This window comes from Eufriesea mexicana, unplaced genomic scaffold, assembly GCF_001483705.2.
Source record: "Eufriesea mexicana isolate 0111107269 unplaced genomic scaffold, ASM148370v2 scaffold10389, whole genome shotgun sequence".
Lineage (NCBI taxonomy): Eukaryota > Metazoa > Arthropoda > Insecta > Hymenoptera > Apidae > Eufriesea > Eufriesea mexicana.
This window is the reverse complement of record NW_016918048.1, coordinates 128,444-146,969: the sequence shown is the minus strand read 5'-3', so window position 1 is coordinate 146,969 and position 18,526 is coordinate 128,444. Positions and strand designations below refer to the sequence as shown.

At 34.6% G+C, this 18,526-nt stretch overlaps 2 protein-coding genes across 6 annotated transcripts; one reads left to right on the top strand and one right to left on the bottom strand.

The window, feature by feature from the left end:
* Positions 1–463: 463 nt before the first annotated feature.
* Positions 464–9,064, top strand: LOC108553436 (serine protease gd). Of its 5 annotated transcripts, none has more exons than XM_017908330.1 (6): positions 464–688; positions 5,505–5,726; positions 6,277–6,442; positions 6,746–7,075; positions 7,547–7,908; positions 8,624–9,064. In XM_017908330.1, the coding sequence occupies exons 1-6, from the start codon at positions 557–559 to the stop codon at positions 8,909–8,911; spliced, it is 1,500 nt and encodes a 499-aa protein (XP_017763819.1). In that variant the 5' UTR covers positions 464–556; the 3' UTR covers positions 8,912–9,064. The 5 variants fall into 5 exon arrangements, with proteins under 5 accessions (XP_017763819.1, XP_017763817.1, XP_017763814.1 ...); XM_017908328.1 differs by lacking the exon at positions 464–688 and adding an exon at positions 4,137–4,467 and having other exon boundaries at positions 8,624–9,063; XM_017908325.1 differs by lacking the exon at positions 464–688 and adding an exon at positions 4,474–4,725 and having other exon boundaries at positions 8,624–9,063.
* Positions 9,065–10,196: 1,132 nt separating this feature from the next.
* Ptip (PAX transcription activation domain interacting protein) lies at positions 10,197–17,192 on the bottom strand. The gene is made up of 9 exons (XM_017908324.1): positions 16,985–17,192; positions 16,265–16,449; positions 13,604–16,098; positions 12,559–13,003; positions 11,692–11,876; positions 11,337–11,578; positions 10,749–11,018; positions 10,400–10,604; positions 10,197–10,275 (listed from the first exon to the last, which is right to left on the bottom strand). The coding sequence occupies exons 1-9, from the start codon at positions 17,078–17,080 to the stop codon at positions 10,208–10,210; spliced, it is 4,191 nt and encodes a 1,396-aa protein (XP_017763813.1). The 5' UTR covers positions 17,081–17,192; the 3' UTR covers positions 10,197–10,207.
* Positions 17,193–18,526: the final 1,334 nt, after the last annotated feature.

The window sequence follows — 18,526 nt, the reverse complement described above, 5'->3', positions numbered from 1 at the left end:
AGCACTGAAAAAGGACACTGGTACGTCAACAACTTGCAAACGTTGAAGGTTATGTTTAGATGTTTTTATACGAAGTTTTGCGGACTGACAAATGTCTTCACTACGCATGCGTAATAAGTAGTAGTAGTAGTGCACCAATTCAAAATAAGATCCTATAGAACAAAATAAAAATACATTAAAAAGTGAAGGACAAATTAAAATGAAATTATTATTTAAATAATAATTAAATATTATTTAATTTATTTACTTATTATATAATAAAATCAATATTAACCATAGAAGTGATATGATTTACATAATTCATTATTTATATCAATATTGATATTAGTACATTTCTTAATCGTGTTACACAACACGCATGACCTACCAATTGTAAGCGGTTCGTTTTCGATTAGAGATTTAAACACGAATTTGCCATTGGAGAATCGATACATCGTATCATTTGTGTTATTTTGATTCGTCAATATCTCATCGTGAAAATAGATCGAAGTCCCGCTAAAAACTTCATATTAATAATGAATAATACTACGCAAATGTCCGTTTGAAAAGTTTGACGATGTTATTCCCAGAAGCAGGGGAAACAGGTCTCAAGAAAGGAAAACGGAAATTCATCAAGTGTTCCAGGAGCCGGTTGAACGGCTGCAGGCAGACGTTAAAATATCTTCACAAATATGGTACAAGACCACAGGTGAGTCCTAAAAACGCATATTCGTGCACCCAAAGAATATTTCTCGAATGCGGCCATATTATTCAATTTGTATTTAATTTCGTAGATTTCTGCCAAAAGATGTCCATTTTGCGTGAAATAACGTGTTCTGTTTCGTACAAACGTTATTTGGATGTCTTTAGAAGAATTAATGGTAAATATGGCGGGGTAAGTATCCGTGGAATGAGTTACTTCTTCCTTATTTGGAAAAAATAAGAGACATATAATTAAAAAGAACAGGAAGGTTATAGTTCTGAATTTATTTATTTGTTAATATACTTGGTTCTAATATTGGAAAGGAAATTTTATCTTTCATTTGTGTTCGTATATATATATATGAATTATGGGTTGTATGTTAGATGAAAAATTCATGCTTGTGTAATGTATTTTTTCGACAGTTTGCTAAGCATATCTTACAATTAACATTCTCATACGTGAAGACATTTATGCAGATTCTTTGGAGGTTACATTTTCAATATTAAAAAAAAAATTTGTTATAAGTGCAGCGAAAAGATTTCTACGATACATCGCGTGCATTTCCAGAGTCGGATGTTAAAGAAACTGAGTATAATGCTAGGAACGCATGTTAAAATGTTAGAAGGAAATCTTGCCTAGTTTTTTATTTCGCGCGGACAAAGAATTCTTGGCATTTCATGTTCTGATAGAAATGATATTTTCACCTGAATGCATTGATACCAGCGCCATATTTTTGTAATAAGAAGCCATTATATCGAAGTCAAATTTGAAAAAAAATTTGTATTATAAAATACAAATTGTGTGTATTATAAGATATTATTATATTTTCTCAGTCTTTATATTATCGGAAATTATAAAGTGATTATATATTTAGGAAGTTATTTAGGTTATTTAGTTAATTGGTTCTGGTCTTGTCTTGATTTATTTTGAAACCAATATATTATTTCTATATTTAAGTCCGATCAGAATGTATATATTTGTTTTTTTATTTTTGTTCAATCATCGAACATAATAATTTAGAAGCGAATCTCCAATTTTTATATAACATTGATGTAATGACTCTAGCTGATGTAGTAACACCAGTTCTGTTAAAACAAAGAAAGAAGAAAGAAAACAAATAATTAAAGCCGGACGTCCAATCTTAAGACTTTAATAATCTAAATGTGATAATCCTGTAACACAATGTAATAATCCTGCTTTGAAGTAAAAAAATCATATGGGAAATTTTCTTGCAATTTGATGAATGTACCGGTGAATCTATATATTTTCGTGGAATTCAGTATAATATACTTTATGAGAACGAAAGTCAGTCAGATGCTTAACTCGATGTTAACGTTTTCCTTATTTTATGTACTGATTTATCCAGGTTTCCATATAATTGTAGGATTTCCCGATCAACTACTGATAATAAACGTATCCGGAATTCTCATGACGTAATGATATTCTACTGGGAAACCAAAATTTTGACATTGGTGAAGATGGATTACGTTTAAAGTTCCTTGACCTATTGCGATTGATTTTGACAACGTTTCGGGGAAAACGAAGAAACGTGTTTTACCAGTATTTTGTTATTTCTTGCACGTATGCACTTTCAACTTTTCAAATTTTCCTTGAAAGCTATTATTATCCTTCTCTTTTCTTTTCAGCGAAGCAAATCATGCGAATCGTGCAGATTATTTTATTAATTATCAATTATCACGAATATTATTATTTATAAATAATATCTATAATTATCATTAAGTTGATAAAAAAATTTGGTACAGAAATTTGTGGCTTACTGTAGTAATTCGCAGTTTATTCCGTAAATCATATAATACAGAGCAAATATGATCATCATTTGTTAGTTTATGGAAATGATTTTATTATTCGTAATTAACAGTTATATCAGCAGTTAGGTTTGTATCTTATCATAGTTGTATTACGCACAATTGTACGTTAATATATAATTTCTCGTGTAATTCTCCGTGATGCTGTAATAATGTTTATTAATGAGAATCAGAGAGTCGTGGCTCATGTCATTGAGATACAGGATTTTTATGCAATCATTAATTACACGTTTTCGATCAACGTGTTTCTATTATTAAGGTACACACATTAAAATATAATTATATCGAGTCTCGAATTTCTATTATAAATTTTAAATTGACACTCTATAACGGTTATGTCGTATTTACAAGGACGATTCAAATAAGATACTCCTAATTACGCATCGTATATTTCACCTTGCAACTAAGTCCGAATGACAACATCCGAATGTCATTTTCTCTCTGTTATAAGTAATAAATTTCTCGAGGTGGAAGAGACATTTCTAAAAAAAAAAGGATACGATCGACAGGAGGAATTAACTCTTATGAAATAAAATCCGACTTTAAATTCCGGTTCATCGATCTAATAATCTCCTTCCTTCTGAGCAAAAACACAATGGATATATGTAGTAAGAAATCAAGCAACAAAGCAGGTGGTCACAAATGGACGTAATGTAGCTGCGGAGAGTAAAGTAAACAAAGAGCAAACAAATTTTCGAATACAAACACAGCATCCGAAATTGGAGGTATATACTCCCGAATACATTCACGAACGTAAGAAAACATATCCAAATAAACGAAGGTAAAAGTACATTCACAGAACATTAAACTAAGCAAAGTTGCTACAGTTATTGGAAAAACCCACCGACACTAACAACGAAACTATTAGCAAAACCACATAGATAAGAAACAAACATATGTGGAATATTCAATAGTCGAATGACGTGGTATAGCAGAAGTTAATTGACCGCAAATAGATTTACAGGAATTAACATTGAACGTAAGAAACCGCAGGTATTATTTCTATGTCATTTGAAATATTTTATGAATATTAGGTATCAACTTTAAATTTCTTTTTACTATTTTCATTTATGCACGTATGCACTATTGTCCCAAGGTTTAATTGCACCCAGGAAAAAGTATGGAATCTTGAATGGAAGAAAATGCAAACGGATTATAGGACGTAATATGTTATTAAAAGCAAGTTAATTAGGGTGTGGTAATAAATCTGGAGAAATCCGGTAGTTAAAATGTTTTATGACCCCCGCACTCAGCTGGTAACCCCGTGAAAATAAATTGGATATTTATGGGACAACCTAACCAGGAAAGTACGTAGTAACGAGGAATCATCGTGGGAAGCGGTGCAGTATACAAGAAGCACAATTAACTCGCGTTACTTGCAAAAATTACTTCTGAACAGACACTCGAAGCAAGTCCAAATTTTAAGTCCTACCTAGTAACTATTTTATTATTATTATTATTATATTCTATCTTTACAAGTAAGCATTCGAGGAATTCTCATCTCGTTAAATTTATCAACAAATCATTTAATTAATCTTTATTAACACGTTCTGTGTATAAAAGTAAGAAAGGAAAAAGAAGAATGTTACACATACTTATGTTATTCGATGACATATCAAAATGTCATAAGGAAAGTAAAAGATGGGAATGATAAAATGAATATCCACAAGTATTCCCCGTTTACTCTTGTGACATGGCCAATCTTCCGGATGTTAGAGTATCGTAACAATTACGCCGTTTTGGTGCAACTTCCGTGCCCAATATGACTCATTAGAATCGAGTCTATAGGAGAGGGTAACATCGTCAAAGCGTTCCTTCTTTTGCGTTCCGTCATCGCTTTGCAGAATAGTGGTTTCTCCATACAAATGAAGCGGCCAAGCGGTAGTAGCACCGGGGATGTCCCACTACCATTGGCGTGGAGGCATGGAACCGTTGAGAGGCGGACACTGAGATTCTCCGGTAGCTTTTTTGCGAGTTCTTTGAGACTGTACCCACAGAGGTGACTGACAACCTGCTTCAGGTCGACCCTGACTAATTTCATCTCGACAAGAACGGTCGATATAAAGTCGAGAGGCTCGCCTCTGTGCAGAGTAGCTCAATGGACCTTCGTCGACAAAGATGATCCTTCGCGAGATGAGACGTAAATAGCAATCTACGCGCGCATTTTCTTTGGGAATAATCAGTTGATAAATCATACAAGATTGTCGAACGTGCGAGGTACATTTTCAACTATATTTGGATAATCCTGTGAATCGTGAAACCGATGGAACCGAGAGTTTAGTGTACTAGAAGGATGCAATAGCGTTTCACGTGTTTGCACTCGATGTGATTCGATGACTGACAGTGATTGATCTGCGTTTCGAGGATTTCACGCGGAACTGAAATTCGATGATGACGAAGTTGCTATCCTACGGTGCTTGTTCGAATAAATCTTGAGGAATATGTGAGTAGCCGTGATTATGGTGAAGTACTCGAGGGTTAAAACGAGGAATTGAACTAGTTAAACGGGATAGAGTTACCACAGTTGAAAACCACTTCGTATGATTGGTGCATCGAACTTCAGTTCTGAAGAACTCGAGTGGCAAAATCGTGCTAAATTTTTCTTACATCATGAAAATCATACGTGAAGTTGCGACATTGAGTCTTTCACAGAGGTTATCGCTTGCTGGAATAAACATTATCGAATTTTTATTGTAAAGCTTCTGCTTTTCTTTGAGCACACATGTTACGCACAATGTTTTCTGAGGATCAGCAGATTCTCTTTACTTTCTTTTCCAGTTATGTCGTCCATTTTCCTCTGTTCGGTGTTCTGTAGTAGAAAAGAGAATGAAGAAATTTTGTTTCACTAAATCGGTGACAATCGGTACAATGAATTTTAAAAATTGTTATTGAATAGTATACTTTTATATAGTTTTAAATGAAACATCTAATTTCAATTGAAAGTTTTATATTTGAAATAATAATCAATTGGTTGTAAAATGTTCGTGTTATGTCAGTGTTCTAGAATGGTCAGTGTCATTGTCAAGGCTGTTCTATTGGTGCACTTTCTTCAACTAATTGCAGAAGTAGCCTGCCAGTCGCCGTGTTCCGATTACTTCCAGTATATTCAGAATGACACTAATAATGAAACGGTTGGACTTATCCAGATACGATCACCGCCTAAAGGAGTAGCCCTGCAATTGAGTGTCAAAATGAGCATAGCCGCTGCATTGCCCACGGTAAAGAGATCTTTTAATAGAAAATTTTAATCTTTGAAGTAAAAATTATTTTCGGTTCTAGTAAATTATCCATGTGATAACTATAATTGAGTTGTTTCGATAGTTATTGATTTACCTTGTTCTTATCTTGTCAACTACGTGACTACTATGTATTACGTATGCGAAATCGTATTATGTATAATTGTAAAATTAGATAAGATAACTCTTTGATGAATTCGCTGTTCGAAACATTCTGTGATGTATTGACATCAAAATTACAGTCTCAGTTCTAAGAGATAGTGTTGTATAATTGACTTGAATAATTGTTGAATAATTTTGTTGACTAAGTTTAGTGTCGCGTTAATGGTGTATTGTATAATCAATATCTTTAATTTTAAATAAAATGAAAAATATAAATTATTAATATTAATTAATATTGCAAAATGGAAGAAAAACTTGAATGAAAGTTTTGAATTTTAATTCTGTACTTCATTTTAAGTATCAATGAAAGTAAATACAGGTTGTTAAAGGATTACATCGAATTGATAGATATAATCTGTTTTTGTTTCAGAAATATGTTGGACGATTAGAATTAAATCAGCCGGCGGGAAGGACGGTTCAAGCAATTATGCAGGGCAAGCCCCTGAGGTACAAAATCTATTTTCCTCTTCGTGAACCAATTCCCTCCTTAACCGGTTTGTGGCTCAACAATCAACTCCTCTGTTCGGCTCCTCGTGGTATATATGCTTTTCTCAGAGTCAAGAGATGATGTTTACATTGTTCGTTCTCTTTAATAATTTTCAAATTCTTACATATGCACCTTTTAAATAGCAGTATATATTAATTTAGCAAAAATGATAATTATTCCATGAGAATTAACATACATCTTCATGCTTAAAACCAAAATATAATCTTCTACATGTAATATAAAATATGATAATATATGTGACACACAAATTAGTAATTTGATTTAGTGTTCACTTGCAGTTAGCTAAATTGACTTGTGATAAATGACGAATTGATTATTTATTTAATTCCAGGAAATGGACCAATTGTTACCATCATCACTCTAAATCACACGCTGTACCCACCTGGAACGTACCCACTTGTAAATAGAGAAACCACGAATATAGAAACAGTACCGCGTCAACCCATTTCAACAGTTGCTACAACCACGCCGGTAAATAAACAGGAAAATAATCTGGACTGCGGTCGACCGAGTAACTTGAACAAGGTCAACCCTCTAATTGCTGGAGGTGTAAAAACAAGACCTGGTCAGTGGCCCTGGGTGGCTGCAATTTTTGTTTCTAAACGCAATTTTGGATTCTATTGCGGGGGATCGTTGGTGTCGAACAGGCATGTTATAACAGGTATGTGAATTTCTGTAGACTTAGAAGGCTCCATTTTTCTTTCTTAAGCTTTCAGATAAGAATTGAATACAAATAGCAAATAGAAGCTATAAACGCGCTCTATTTTTTATTTATAATATAATATATTTAACTGAGCTAATCGATATTTAATTGACTCGATACAAGTGTTTGTGTTAGCAGTGAATGGAAGAAGAACTGTAAAAAAACATCACAAAATTTTATTCATTCTATCATGACTAAGCTACGTTTTACCATCTTCCATGTATAACCAAAGCTAAATCGGGAAGTATACCTTGCGTATTATGAGTCAATTAATTATTACTTGATAGATTTAGCCTGTAGGCACTTCTCGGTTAATGTATAACCAAAAAGGAAAACTATAGTTTGCTAAGTAAAATTCATAATTTATAGAATTAATACTCCAAGATCGAAAATTTGTTTACCTTCGAAACTATCTCTATTTTCTTTCAGCTGCGCACTGTACCAAATTCGACAAAGCGGATTTACATCCCTCGTCATTTATGGTAGCTTTGGGACGCTATCGACTTCGAGACTGGAATGAGAAAGATTCGGTGAATCGAGAAGTAGCAGAGTACAAAGTTCACCCCAATTATAACATGGATGACAACGCTGATTCGGATCTAGCCGTGTTCATTCTGAAACAGAGGGTAGAATACAGTGCAGTGATAAGACCAATTTGTCTCTGGTCAGGATCTTCGGAACTGGAGAACGTTGTTGGTATGATTGGCAGTGTAGTAGGTTGGGGTCAGGATGAGCTGGGAAATCGTTACGTTCAGGAGCCTCGACTATCGAAGTCACCTATCATATCTCAGGTAAAACCAGTTTTTGTAATTTTGTTTACTGCTTGTGATTAATTATGGATATGATTAACGAAACTTATCACGATGGTGTAATAATTTATATCGTGGAATAGGATGTAAAACGTTTATTTTGTATGCTAGATGTGGAATTACATAGGTAACGTGGATCTCTAAATTTTATAGGAAAAGTTCAAATGTAGCAAATATGTTCGCAAAGTTTAATGTTTATAATAGGCTTTCTGGTTGATTGTAGGAATGATTTTAGGAAGTGAAGGAATTATGTCTTATTCATTCATATCTATGCGACAGTATGAATACTAATATTTTCTTCTTTTTGTATCACTTAGTTTTTATTACTTTGATTTTCTGAGCAGTTTAAACATGGAAAAGTCAAACTTATTTGATATCATTAAACTTTTCACGTTATAAATGATTCAAATATTTAGAGTAATACAGATCGGACATAGAAATATATACTGAACAATATTTTTAAGAATCTTGTTTCCTGTAGCCAGATTTGTAACTTGTACAGAAGTTCAAAGTATCATTCTATTTGCATTCATTTCTGGATACAACATTTAAACCATTCTTATACATACTCAGCTTAAACTTCATCATTTTCCATTCAAATTTTCTAACTCTAGATAGAGATTATCGCGATTTTCCCACATCTACAATGATCGATGTTTGCGTATAAATTCGAAATGCTTGAACGAATAAATTACAGGAGGATTGCCTCAGGAGTAACGACAACTTTATAACAGTCACCTCGAACCGAACGTTTTGCGCCGGCTTCAGAGATGGAACTGGACCTTGTAATGGCGACAGCGGTAGCGGTTTCGTGATACACGACATCATTACAAATCGTTATTACCTTCGAGGGGTCGTTTCGATGTCCCTAGGGACCTACAATGAGATTATGCCTTGCGATTTAACGCAATACGTCGTTTACGTAGACGTCGCGAAATACATGAACTGGATACAAACACAGATGTCTTACGATATCAGACGTTGAACAGTTTGCTTTTAATATTTTGAACGATACCAAATCAATCAGCGAATCGTTTAATTGCAGATGTTACAGTGGCTTTACTCTTATTTTGATTTCTTAAGGTCGTGTTATAAAGCAATGTTGATTTATTCGTTGCATTACGTACCAATGGATAATTGAAATGGTCCAATGTCATTGTAAAAAATGGAATTTTTAAGCAATACATACAACACTTTTGGACTGTTTATATTTGTACCGTGATTTATTACTTGTGCAATATTCTTCGATGTCGATGATCAGAAGTGTACAAAAATACGATTTACCTGTAAGAATAGATAATATAATGTAATTTAATTATTTTATATTTGATCGTATATAATATTTATTATTGACATAGTTTTCGCTCTTACATTTTGTAAAATAAGTTTAGCACGTAAATTGGTCATGTTTACATACATCTGAATCATTTCCCTGTGCATAAAATATATCCTTTGCCCCTCTTTCATAATTATTCTTATATAGCTTTATACATTATTGTACATAGACTTATAAATTTGTGGAGAATTCTTTCTTACTTATTCTACAATCGATCCTAAACTATTCGATTATTATAAATGTTTGTACTTTTCTTACAATATCAGCTCGATTTGTTGTACAATAAGTGATTTTGTCGAGTATGAACAAACTATATTTATACAATTCAATGCACATAAAGATGCTTTCTAAATGATTTTAATAAAACTGAGAATAACATAACGCGATTAGTAACACAATCAGAACACAATGATGCATATTTCTATTTATTTTCAATTATACACTCTTACACATAAATCATTTCTTATTGTATAAAGACAATGGTAAGTGAAACATAGAATAGAAGAAAATAAGTGTACAATGATACAAACTAGAATGATATGTGTATATGGTATATACGACAAAAAGATGAGAAATATACGCGCGTAAAGAGAGACAGACATCGTGGAAAAAAATGACTACAAAATGCTAATTAAAACAATACTTCTTAATCATGAATGAACAATATGCTTTCATGTCGAAAAAGAGAAAGGAAAAAAAAACAAGTCTATCAAATGATCTATATCAAGATACTATATAAAATACGTTTTTCAGAAAACGAAGCATGAAAGGAGAGGTTTTGGAATGTTTTCAGTGAAAATAGTTCCTCCTGTATCATAAAATTATGTTCTTTATTGTCCCATTGAAGAAGGTAAGCAAAAATTTTCATCTCCAAAATAGCTTACTAAGAATTTAGTAAGCCCACATCAGGGATTAAAATGCAGTGTTTTGAAAACTGCACTATATTTAGATTTGTTCAGTTTGGAAGTATTGTCGTGCAACTGCTCCTAATACGATTTCTGCACTGAACACACCTATAAATATTCAAAGAAAGAAAAAAAAGAAAACGTGAGGAGATATGAAACTTTTTACATATATGTATACCCTTCAATATTATCTTAGAAAATTAAGCAGAATAAATTTTCAGACACCACTTACTGATATTTGCACGTAAAACGTCTGAGAGAAGATGAAGATCGTTTTCATGAGTGACGATGATATAATTTAATTTATTACTATTCATTTCTTGGATCTGTGCCAGAGATCTCCGTGTTTTTTCCATCGTTCCACCCGCGCTTTCGATTATTTCTGCGATCGCTGGTGGCGATGGTATCACACTTGGTGTAACATAAAATATTTTACCCTATTCGACAAACAAAGTTTTGAAACAAAGAGTGACGATATAATTTATCATAAATGTTACATCACGAGCTGTCTTATAATCTTACGAGCTCTTCATCAATATACGCCGCTCACAAACTAGCAGTTAAATCAATAAAGAAATTACCTTAAGTACTGTCCCCCGATTAGGGCTTGCCAGAGCCTTTTCAATATTACAATTAAAATTCTTCTCAAATTCTGGATCCCCAAGTATGTATCCATTTTCATCTAAAAACGTGTTCCTCACAGAACAATCGAGTAACCACTGTAACGTGACAATATATTTACAACGTGATAAGCAACATAACAATTTTACAGTTCTTATCGGTGCTGACATCACGAGATGAGTTGCGTCTCGCCAACTGGCTGCCAGTGCACCACCTAATTCCCGAATTCTCTGTTAAGCAAATGGTTCAAATTAGTAGGCAAATCGAATAGCAACTTCATCTTACATTGTTGTATAGAACACTGTACAATAAAATACCCATATTTGCAAGTCGTATAATAGTAAATGCTTTTGTTTTAACGCACATGATATTAAAAAACAACTATGTTTAATCTCAAATAACGTACGAATCAATTATAGGAGCTTAATTATTTTAATTTATAACATTTAAATTATACAAATTACAGAAGCGACATTGCCAATTTAATAAATTGAGATTCACGTGTACGGAGATTTTATTGTATCAGTAAATTTCAGCGTATGCATTACCTTTGCATGCTTCCTAGGATTAATACCGGAGAATAATATTCTCGGCTGTTTATCCGGAGGCGGAGGATCAGGATTACTAACGACTATTGGTTCGTCCAAGCCCAACAAATGTGGGTCTTTATTCAATAATGGGCCGTCTAATCGCGGCTTCTTATACTTTCTTATCGAATTTGGACCCTGACCAACTTGCTTTACTTTATCGTATGATTCCTGAGTTATGTTTATTGGCATTTTCCATGCAGCTGAAAGAAACACTATTTTAATACCAGTCGAGAGATCTTGATCGAATAGAATGATGAGAAAACGAGACAATCTTCTCATCGGGAAAAAATACAATTAACCAAGTTTACGATACCCATTAGATGAGGCACTAGCGAATAATCCAATCTAAAGGGATTGCTCAGGCTGTATTGTTGATATTTTGGATTTTCGGTTTGATGGAGCGCGTTCATTTGCCCGCATAGTAAATCCGTTAACCATTGAGCATTTACCACTCCTGTTTGCCATTCTCGAGCCTTCTTATACTTTTGACCGTCCGGTCTGAAATGGTTTTCATCGAATGAAAGGATGTAGATAATTATGAATGATCGATCGTCACGCGTGGTACCATAAAACGTGGTTATACTTCATTTACTCTGTGCTCTATTTTGGAGCAAAGGGTGAATTCAGTACGTAAGATAAATAGAAGAAGTTTACATACATGTTTATCTTATTTGACGTTCTTTCCAAATGATAGATATTTTGGGTCTCTGTAATTTTTTTAACAAATGTTATTAATTGCACTCTGCATACTGTATCACGTGTAAAATCTTGGTGATTACTTATAAACATTTTCGTTAAATTTTATTTCAGGTAAATTTGATGCCAAACGTTTTATGTAAAGGTCTCACACGTAACAAATAGAGAAACAAATGAAACAAAACCTAACACTCCAGTGGAATTTAACATTCCATTCTTCTCTATATCTTAAAAAAGAAAAAAAGAGAAGAAAAGAAAAAGATAATAATTATGTACAGAAAGATTTTCATAACAACCCCTGTAATATGTCAGAAACAAAGTCAGATAAGACAAACATGAACACAAAATCTTCCATCATTCTTGCCTGTCAAATTCACCTCTAAACGTGTCCACCAACATTTTACGATACCCATCGGCATAATTAAGTCAATAATCGAAATCCAAAAAGCAGGGGCAAGTGCTTTAAGTAACAAAACATCTCTACCTTCTGCAAACGAGGAGAGTGTTGTGCCTGGTGAAGTAATTGGTAACTTTAGCTCCCAACGCTTCCAGCATATACTTCACTTTCGCGCGTTCCTCTCCTTCAAATCCAGACAATGATACGATCTGTTTTGCGCACGGAAGCTCTGTCAAGCTGAATGACGTTGGAAAATGCAGTGCGTGCCAAGGTGGTACTACCTGCTGTTTACTGACTACATCCGATAGCCAATGTGCACTGACGCAACGTTTCCCTTCGCGTAGCGCTTGCACCACCGTTGGATGTTTCTGCGTGATCGCAAGTACGTGGGTGGCACGGGTGCAATATTGCGGTTCCACCTCTCCACCGTGTCTCTCGATCACTTGTTTCCATATGGAAACATCGTTTGGACGTTGCACGTCGTACTCGACGATAACAAAGATACAACCTAGCAAAAATAGATCTGGTGGCACTGGAAATAAATAACAGTTCGTTATTTGGAGAAGAAAGGTGAAGTTACCAGGGAGGAGAAGAATTAATGATGTGAGAGACAGAGAAAGACAGAGAGAAAGATTGCTCATTTGTTATGTCCTTTTATTTTTGACTGATTTCCTGTCGTTGTAGGTGGACATAATAAATGAACGGCAAAAAAGAAAAGGAGATATAAGATTGTTTGTGCTTGAAAGGTTTCGTCATATGGTTCTAAATGTTTCAAGTTTCAAGTTGTTCAAAGTGAGACTGCGTAAGAAAATGTTTATATATACTTTATATACATACTATTTAGGAATAAATTTCCAAAGACTGGAAGTTCGTTTATAAACATTGATAGTATAGGAAAGAAACAGCTAGCCAAGTACACCGGGACACCAGGTAATTATATACATTAGCTATGTACGTTAAAAGAATAGAGAAATTCTTGATGAACTTCGTTTTCATCTTCACAGAGATACATCCCACTAAAGCGTTGACAAACGTCTACTTCGGAAACCTTCCAAGTAGAATATGAAGCAGAAACAGGTAAAGAAATCATACAGCCTTAATCAAGAGCTTTTGAGAAACTGAAAGACCGTACGTTTCAGATTTGGATTGTGACCATAGAACTGAGCTTTCGCTTGAGGCATCACCGGAGCGTATTGCATCTTTATCGGTGCGCCGGGCGGCGCTCCGTTTGTGATATTCCCAACGGTTCTCCGCTGGTACGCCGCTAGGAGTTGTGGGTCCTGAGACGGCGGTGGCGGTGGTCTGTGTTGCGCAGTCATTAATCTCAATTGACCAGCTGCACTACCTTCGGCAGCACTACCTTGTAATCTATTCGTTAGCATGTTCGCCAGAGCGGTTTTCGTCTTTGCATTAACAACCAGCTGTTGGTCCGGTGGTATCTGAGCATTATTCGGCAACGAGGTCAAGGGAGGCTCCTGTTGTGTACCTGGTTGCTGTTGCTGCTGTTGTTGCTGTTGCTGCTGCTGTTGTTGTTGTTGCTGTTGCTGCTGCTGCTGCTGTAGATGTTGCAGTTGCTGCAACCTTGCCATTTGTTGTTGCTTTTGCATATGTAATTGCGCTATGTGTTGAGGAGTCAAAGGTTGACCCTGTGGGAACGTTTGACCAGGTTGACCGGTTTGTGGACCTTGTACATTTTGACCGGCTTGTACGATCACCTGATTGGAAGAATTAATTGGTGTTAATGCTGGTGGTTGAACCCCGGTGTGAACCGGTTTCTGTCCAGGCGTTTGCGCAAGCTGCGGTCCTATCATTTGAGGACGCGGCTGCTGGATCCATAAACCGCCAGGCTGAACTGGCTTTCCAGGGCTCCTTATGACAGCAATATGTGCACCCTGTTGAGCTTGTCGATTCTGCATTTGCCTTTGCAGTAATAAATTTCTTTGTTTCTGGATTTTTTGAATAAACTGAGCCCTTTGCTGTGGATCCATTTGCTGCAATTGTTGATGTGTTTGAGCATCCAGTTGAATTAATTGCCTTGATGGTTGTGGTGGTTGCTGAGCCCATTGTCCACTTGGTCTTTGAGGACCAATTTGTTGTTGTTGCTGCCTTTGCAGTTGTAAATGATATTGTTGCTGTTGCCATTGAGAATCTCTTTGTACAATAAAACCTTGCTGATTGGGACCCATTATCTGTTGATTTTGAGGTTGTTGTTGTAATTGACCGTCTCTTATGACGAACTGCTGTGAGCTTTGAGGAGCAGACTGTTGCAACTGTTGAGAAATTTGTTGAATTTTTTGTTGCTGCTGTTGCTGCTGCTGCTGCTGTTGCAATAGTATAAGTTGTCGTTGTTCAGATGTAAGTTGTTGTGGAGGGGCTTGTTGCTGGTTCAACTGATGCTGTGGTGTTCCTATTTGTGGTTGCTGAGTGGGAATTTGTTGCTGTTGTTGCAAAACTATTTGTTGTTGCTGTTGAGATGTTAATTGTACTTGTTGTTGTTGGACCATTTGTTGTTGAGAAGTAATTTGTTGCTGTTGCGATAAATGCTGCTGCTGTTGGCTCATTTGTTGTTGCGAAAGAATTTGATGTTGGGTTAGCTGTTTTTGTTGTTGGGTTAATAATTGCTGAGGTGATGATATCTGATGCTGAGGTAGTTGTGAATTTATTTGTTGTTGGGGCAGTTGTGGCAGCAATTGCTGTTGTGCAAGTGGTTGCTGCTGCGTTCCTATTAATTGTTGTTGAGATGTTAACTGTGGAGATTGTTGTTGATTTAAAAGCTGCTGCTGCGTATATTGCTGTTGTTGCATTTGCTGATGTTGTGTAAGTTGTTGAGACAATTGCTGCTGTTGATTTAATTGTTGTTGTTGTAATAATGTATGTTGCATATTCATTTGTTGCTGTTGTTGCTGCTGTTGCGGAGATAATTCTGGTTGCTGTATTTGTGGTACAGATTTCATTTGAGCTACATTATTTTGTTGCGAAGCTTGTGGTAACCAATTGGTTTGTGTAACATTTTGCTCGGAAACAGAAGACACAATTGTGGAAGCATTAGATAAACTCGTGGTAGGAATTGATCGTGGAAGATGTTGTTGCTGTGGATTAATATTATTTTGCCCATTTGTTGTATAAGGGATTGTGGTTACAGTTGCATTAGCTGTATTTATGCTATGCTGAGTATTAGAAGATACTGGAGGACTTGGTTGGTTCCAAGGCATCCGTTGTTTAAGTTGTTCCAACACAGCTTTAGTTCTATCTTGTTCTTCTTGCATGGTACTGTTTTCAGTATCTTCATCCATAAAACCAGTAATCATGGCCGTAGAACTATTTGGATATATTAAAAGTCGTGGATGGTATTCTACTTCACTTATAATAGTTCCTTTTTTAGAACATTCTGTTACCCAATCTGGAGTTACAATCTGAATAGGATGTCTCATTGCAGTTTCATATTTTAATCCGGCAGCCTTTCCAGTAATTAAATGGGTACAATATCGATCTAAACGTAATTGACATTTACCACCTTGGAGCGTGATCATGGCCCACAGACTTTTACTGTCTGCACGGCTTACCTGAGATACACATGCACGTACATTCGAAAATAACTGTGTATCTTCAGGAGAAAAATAGTGGGGCCTATATTAATGTTATTGCTAAGGAAATTAATTAGTTTTATATCAATGAAATGTGATTGATTATAGTGATATAATTCTGTTTGTAAAAAAAAGAAAGGAAATTTAATGTTAAGTAAATTCAATTTTGCAATATTTCCAATAGATTATAAATTTCTAGATTAGGATACGGCAGGAGTTTATTGCATTTGACAGAATATAAAATCCAGTTCTGTGTAACTGCTGGTATCTCATAGATATCCTTTGCAGCAGATATATCATTTTCCAGCGCATCATAGCCTGCTATTAAATGTGTAACAAAATCACTAAAATAATTTGATCTTTCTGCACCTCCTTCTTGAAGTAAATTTAAAATCTGCAAACAATTTAAAAAAAGATTTGTTTCTAAAATGTGCTTTTACTTTAATATTAAAATCATGCATTCGTATAACTACTACTGCAATGCTTATTAAAAAATTAAAATATACCCTAAAGTACATAAAAATACTTAATTATTAAATCAGTTGTTTCTCCATTTTCTTAAAATCACTAATTAATTTTAATCACTAAGCTTAAAATTGTCAATAAAAAGTTCTATATATACTGTATAATTATGGAAGAAAATACTGCTATGTTCAAATTAATTTAATATAAAGGGATATTATATGTTAAAAAATGTTGTAAAATTCAAGTTTTTAAAAAGTCTCTTGTCATCTTCACATTCAAGGAGTCCACACTGTTAAATTTGACTCCATTTTATAACCTCTTTCGTATCAATCGCAATTAATTTAAAGTAATCACGGGTAGATCACAATTTTTAACCGTTAGAATATAATAACATCAATATCATGAAATCAATGACATTATGTCAAGGGTAAAGGAAAAACGCGGGAAACGGTGAAATGACATACCTTGGGATCACCTTCGCCGCTGACGTAGTATTTAACATCGGCGAATAGGGCTCCGTCGAGTTTTAATTCCTCGAGGCCAGCCCTTATGTCGCCCATCCTTAGAAAATTGCAGATAAAATCACGTTTTCCACATCACAACAAAACGGCGCGTTTTCTGGAACGGAGTTGGACCACACACAATATTTGATAACAAAACTCAGTCGCGACGCTTTTGTTATTATTATGATTCAAGGTTATGTAGCTACTTCGGAATCGAACAGTGTACGTCGCGTTCGATATATATCGAGAACTTCGAGTGCGCTCGATTTGAACATCGAATATGTCAGTTGAAACTAATACGGAATTGGGTGATATGGCTCCGTTAAATTTTGTTATAAATTTTGAGAATACATTAAAATATGTGTAAAAATAGGAAATTTGCAATATCAAAAATGTTTAATGTGAAATGGTTAACGTAAATTGCATAAAAGGAAAGTGTTTTCGATCTTTCAATTATATTTTATTCAAATTGCAATTTTCGATTAGAGTAAGTGCGTCATAACGCGTATATCAATCTATATAGTTTAAAAATAGAAAATTCGAATTTATCGAGTTAAAGTGAATATTATTTTTATATACTTTAAACTATGTAGTATTAATAAAAATAATTTTGATGGTATTATTCAATCATGTGGGTCATCAACATGGTTCAGAATATAGCAGCAAATTTAGAACGTTAAAAGAAGGTACGTATGTCGAACATTAAAATATGGCTACCGCGCGTAACATATAGAACATTCTCGAAATAATTATCGTACGATACGAATAAGATACGTATAAGATACACCAACATTAAAGTATACGTATATGAAAATTCAATATTAATCTACTTTGAAATTATTTTTTAATTTACTCTTCAAAGTTTATTTAAAATTTAATTGATTAATATAATAATATTGGAAAGTTTTATCAAGAGAGATATTATATCACGAGTGTAATTTTCGAAGTTCTATATGTTAGGCTGTACAAAAAGACACGAAAAATTTGAAAACATTTGTTTACTTTATTGTATACTCTTTTCATTCGCGTAGTAGGTACATATCAGCATCTAAAATGCTTTTCACCGTAGTTTCGCCAAAACCTTTCTTTTACGCATTCTTCGTTTTCCTCTTTCTCTCTCTCCCTCTCTCTCCTTCCCTTTCACTCGCACTCGCTCCCTCTCTTTCTCTCCCTTCCTTCGCTTACTTGTACTCTCCCTCTCTTTCTCTCGCGCTTTCTCTCTCTATCACGCACACTAAATATAATCCTCTCTCTTTCTCCGCTACGTATCTCGTCATTCGCGCTTTCTTCTCGCATTCATAGATAAATAAATTATAGGCTAGTATGTACAAGTTTTCTTAATAGATTTCCTCTCCTTACTTAATTTTAATAGTCATTTGTCACTTAACAGATTTATTTATCTTGTAAAGACTCTAGAAATATTGAGCTTGGTCTGGTCAGTATACGTCATATAATTCCCATTAACTTTTGTCGTTTTTAATTAAATTATACGTGTCTATGTGT

Bases quoted from the DNA above. Each gene is read 5' to 3' on its own strand.
- LOC108553436 (XM_017908330.1), top strand. From the start codon at position 557: ATGTTATTCCCAGAAGCAGGGGAAACAGGTCTCAAGAAAGGAAAACGG. The intron at 689-5,504 runs GTGAGTCCTAAA...GTGTTATGTCAG, and splicing joins AATATGGTACAAGACCACAG to TGTTCTAGAATGGTCAGTGT. The intron at 6,443-6,745 runs GTATATATGCTT...ATTTAATTCCAG, and splicing joins CCTCTGTTCGGCTCCTCGTG to GAAATGGACCAATTGTTACC.
- Ptip (XM_017908324.1), bottom strand. From the start codon at position 17,080: ATGGGCGACATAAGGGCTGGCCTCGAGGAATTAAAACTCGACGGAGCC. The intron at 11,579-11,691 runs GTATCGTAAACT...TGTTTCTTTCAG, and splicing joins GCTAGTGCCTCATCTAATGG to CTGCATGGAAAATGCCAATA. The intron at 11,019-11,336 runs GTAATGCATACG...TTTGCTTAACAG, and splicing joins ATCCTAGGAAGCATGCAAAG to AGAATTCGGGAATTAGGTGG.